General features: G+C 40.7%; 2 protein-coding genes across 2 annotated transcripts in view; one reads left to right on the forward strand and one right to left on the reverse strand.

Moving 5' to 3' along the window:
- Positions 1-2,713, forward strand: part of tmem110l (transmembrane protein 110, like) — a gene marked incomplete at its 5' end in the record, with an annotated part of 16,794 nt that extends 14,081 nt beyond the window's left edge. Inside the window, 1 exon segment of the mRNA XM_032505867.1 lies at positions 301-2,713. Within this exon segment, the coding sequence (XP_032361758.1) occupies positions 301-429 (129 nt within the window). The 3' untranslated portion in view covers positions 430-2,713.
- Positions 2,714-3,079: 366 nt separating this feature from the next.
- The window catches only part of itih5 (inter-alpha-trypsin inhibitor heavy chain 5), a 16,976-nt gene continuing 15,524 nt past the window's right edge, over positions 3,080-4,531 (reverse strand). The window contains exon 14 of the mRNA XM_032505863.1: positions 3,080-3,568. Within this exon, the coding sequence (XP_032361754.1) occupies positions 3,309-3,568 (260 nt within the window). The 3' untranslated portion in view covers positions 3,080-3,308. The remainder of the gene's footprint in view (positions 3,569-4,531) is intronic.

The following is a 4,531-nucleotide window of genomic DNA, read 5'->3' on the forward strand; positions in this document are numbered from 1 at the left end:
ATCCAGGCAGCTAGCTAGACTATCTGTCCAATCTGAGTTTTCTACCTTTGAACGTACACATTTTCCACCCAAACAAGTTCCTTCCCGAGGCTATTTTGCAGGCACTCTGTTAGGTGCAAGACAATTGGGATTGGTTTAAAAAATGCCAATAAACCAAAATAAATTTTTCTCCTATTCTAGAATGCTTTGTGGACTAGCCAGACCCTCCTCCACAGCGCCATGGAAGAAGGTCTGGCAATGCGAAACTAGTGCTGAACTACTGTGGCCTGTATTCATAAAACATCTGTTGTCTTCTCTCAGGTCCTGCTGGCTGCCGAGACAGACACAGACGAGGCTTCAGAGGGGGAGGAAGAGCCCGGTGATGACGGACCAGACCCATATGTACAGTATTCTGGAGGACCACTGAGACCCAGCTGGGTGGTGGTGTAAACCCAGGTGATGCTACCCATCTGGTCGCTATCCGCACACCACAAACTCTTTAGAGCCTAAATAAGAGCAAACGCAAACAAGCCTTGCATCTGTAACTCCTCGAGTATAAATATCGGCCTCCTTGTAAACAAAGGCACAATTAAAAGGTCTTAGAACCTGTGAATGTGAACACTACAGCCTGAGCTGCCTTCCTCTGCACTGAACTAGAGCTTGACTCGGTGCATGCATGTAAATCAAATAGCATCTTGTGGGAGGAATTTAGAAGCTTGTCATCCTCTCACCTTGCTGCCTCCGTTTGCTGCAAGAGAACATTAGAGCAACCACAATTGAACGTGTTTGAAAAGAGAGATTATTGAGAAAGCAGCGCCCACAGGGCAAACCGTGCGGCTGGTAATGACAAGCCCTTAGATAAATCTGTCTTCTCGTTACACTGGGGACTTTTGGAAAGGATGTTGCTCTAAAGAGAGTCATTTTTGTGTATCATATTGCAAAGAGAAGAAATGTACAAATGCTCTAAGATTTCACTCCGTAAAACATAATCACTTTTTATCCAACTTTTTAATTAAGGTGTAATTATAGTAATTCCTGCAATTTCTTCTTCTGGCTGCTTATTTAAAGTCTAACTGTTAATGGTCTTATTTATTTTTGTTTAAACCATGCATATGTTGATTTTTATTGGCTGCTGCAGTCTTGATGAGCCAAACATGTTGAAAGCAGTGGTTAAATGGAAAGTTTTAGTTCTTTGCAAGGACCAGGTCACACTACATTTCTGCAATGATTTTCATATTTCTTGTATACGATGGAGTCCAGGCCACTGTTGGAGGGAAAACCCCTGAGACTTTCGTGATAATGTTGTAATATTTTGAGAAAAAGCTTTGAAAGTTCTCAGGAAAAAAGTGTCAATTATAAAAGAAAAGGTTACAGTAAAGTTATAATGTCAAGAGACAAATGTCATTTCAGGCAAGCTGTTTCCCTCTGTTTCCAGTGTTTGTGCTAAACTAAGCTAACCGTCTTCTGGCTGAAGCTTCATGTTCAAAAGACAGATATCGTAGCGGTATCGATCTTCAGCAAAAATGCGAATAAGCATATTTTCGAAAAACTATTGCTTTTTAAAGTGCCCATATCATGCTCATTTTAAGGTCCATAATTGTATCATCTTTGTTGGCAGTTGCACATGCACAGTAACTAGGTACTGCCCTGTAGCTATGGAGGCTACTGTGATTCTAGCTAAAAGCTAGCGCTGTTAGCGGTTAGCCACCTCGTTTTCAATGGCAAAACACTGCTACGACACACACAAGTTCACCCTAATCTACAAAAGTAAATGTATAGAACTTACATGTCCCTCGTCTGCAGGTATTCCACACAAAGTTGGAAGTGCGCCCTTGTTTAGAAGAAGTCTCCCGGTTAATCCTGCCTTGTACTGACCAAGGGTGGAGAAAGCTAGCTAATGTGGTATATGCTAAAGTGGTTAGCACACACCAAAAAGCTTCGGCCGATGACGTAGAAAGCCGTGGAGATTTTGAACAGCTCACCCGGAGACTGAAGGCAGGACACATTCAGAAACCGTGTCTCACTCAAAACAGCATGGATGGGTTTTTTCCGAGTTTGTATGTGTGTGGAAGCACCAGAGACACTAACAATTTTCTTTCATAATATGGGCACTTCAAAATGGCGCTTAATGAAAAGAACAAAGTTTTTAGTAAAAACACCCTTTTCTTGAAATGTTATGTCTTTTACTGTTTGTTTTATCATAAAGTGAAGCCTTTATTATTTTTTATCAAAATCATTACAATCATTCCATCATACCATTATTCCATTTTCTCCACTCAAAATATTATGACTTCAATCTCAAAATGTCAAATTCGTTATCCCTAAAAATGGTCCTAATACTCATAATATGTCATAATAATACGCTGGGATGATTCAGTAGCTGTGTATCAAACTACTGCAATTTATGGCACATTTCTTTTATTTATTCTGTTTATATTTAATAAGTATTTGACTTGATGTATTGTGGTCCAATCTGTGGTAACAACATTGGAACAGGACATTTTTAGCGAATATAGCAAATGAGAGAATTTTAAGAGCCAACGCCGAACTACAGGTGCTAAACATTTCCATTCTCCTGTTAGCATTTAAGCTTTAAAAGCCAAAAGGTCTACAGTTTGACATATTCCGACTGTAATGTTTTTTTTTTTTTTAATATGCCAATGTATCTCGTGTATTTACTTACTGAATGTATCTCTTTAATCTGTACTATGAATAAAGATGATTGACACATGAACTGGTGTTTGGTGTTGAATTCCTGCGGCGGCGGGGGCGAGGCAGTGCGATGACAGACAACCTGAGTGGGGACCTGGCCAGAGCACACCTGTGTGGGCGGGACCAGCAGCCCTGTGACCTCCAGATGATGACAGGGAGGACTATGGAGCTGTGTGCATTTGTGTGTTCGGAGTGCATCTAGTCATTGGCACTGGGACAAGGAGTTAGTTACCCATGTGGGTCTCTGTGGTAACCAGGTGTGATCTTTAGCTTGAGGAGGTCACATTTAAGACATGTCGACATACATATTTGGTGCGTGAAAAGACGCACATTCCCAGATGAGTGCGATATCAATGTGTTGTAAAGTTGCAGAAAACGGCCTCAAAAAGTGGGTTTAGGTGTTTTATTTACAAATGCAAAATTATTGTAAAAAACAATACACATAATATAAGTAAAACCTTGAATTTTCATTAGAAATAGTAAAAAAATATATTCAAAAAAGACGCAAAGAAAACTGATATTGGAAGGTTTGGAATTTGGCATGTGCTGGGATATGATATGGATACAGAGTAAAAATGAGTGAAGTCACACAAATGCCACAGCTACAGTTTGTGGTGTCACACGCTGTTGGTCCCGTGTGGCCAGTCCGCCGTGTCGAACATGTGTGACATCAGATAGTCCTCGTACTGTCCGTCTATCAGCTTGGCTGCGTTGTTCCGGGCGAACCAGCAGTCCACGCTCTGAGTCCCGCTGTAGATCCTCCTGCTCTTCAGAACCACCGGCACCGAGCGGTCCTTCACTTTCAGGATAGACGACGCCTTTGTGTCGGCCTGTGCGGGAAGCTTTGCCAGTCCCACTTCCTCATACAGGAACTGACCTGAAAGTCGAAAATGAATCAAAGACATACTTTATTTATGTGTCAGGGTTCGACTGATGTGAGTCTTTGAAGACCAGCCAGTAACTCTTGATTTTGTGTTGATGTTAAGCGTTCAAAACTAGTATTCATTTGTTTGCAAAACAAAACAAGGATGCAGAGTTTTCTTCAGAATGTCATGGCAAGATAGGAGATTATAAGGCTAATGCTTATTTTGTCACTAAATCTTCATCTGGGCAAACTCAAGTGTGCTTCTTTTCTCCCAAGTTGTTATTTTTGGCCTTCTTGCTGATTGTGTCGGTGCAGTGATCTCAGTGACAATTATTAATAACCTTTTTCTCTAGGCCACCACCTCCCTTAAGAAATAATAGATTTCCATGATACTCTAGTGCTCCTCACGGGACAAAACCTTTTAGTTTAACTCCTTTGGAAACTCAGTCTGACCTCCCATTATTATTGTTCTTAAGTTTATTTGCTATTTAAGGGTTTATTACATCAGCCAAGGAGGTCATGCTTTGGTTTGTTTTTTGTTTTTTTGTCTGTCAGCAGGATTACGGACAAACTACTGGCCAAATTTTTCATGAAACTTAGTGAAAGGGTGTAGCATGGTCCAAGAAAAAAAAAAAAACATTTCAATTTTGAATGCAGCACAAATCCGCTATATCTTGCAGTGTTGACTTTCCTCATCATTGCAAGATAGGGTATTTGTGCTGCATTCAAGTGATGTTGAAATTAAATTTAGACTGGGAAAATTCACATTGCATTTGCCTTGTGAGATAGAACATGGCCTTGGGAAAGGTATAGTTTTACTAGAATACTTTTATTAAAATATTTCCCCCACATACTCATGCACACCCAGTGCTCACAGATACATAACACTCCCAACACACTCCTCAAACATCTTAACATATTTGTATAACTTACCTAGGGGTGGGTCTAGAAGGGGTGCACAAGGGTGCCCCCCCC

Source organism: Etheostoma spectabile, chromosome 23 (genome assembly GCF_008692095.1).
Source record: "Etheostoma spectabile isolate EspeVRDwgs_2016 chromosome 23, UIUC_Espe_1.0, whole genome shotgun sequence".
Lineage (NCBI taxonomy): Eukaryota > Metazoa > Chordata > Actinopteri > Perciformes > Percidae > Etheostoma > Etheostoma spectabile.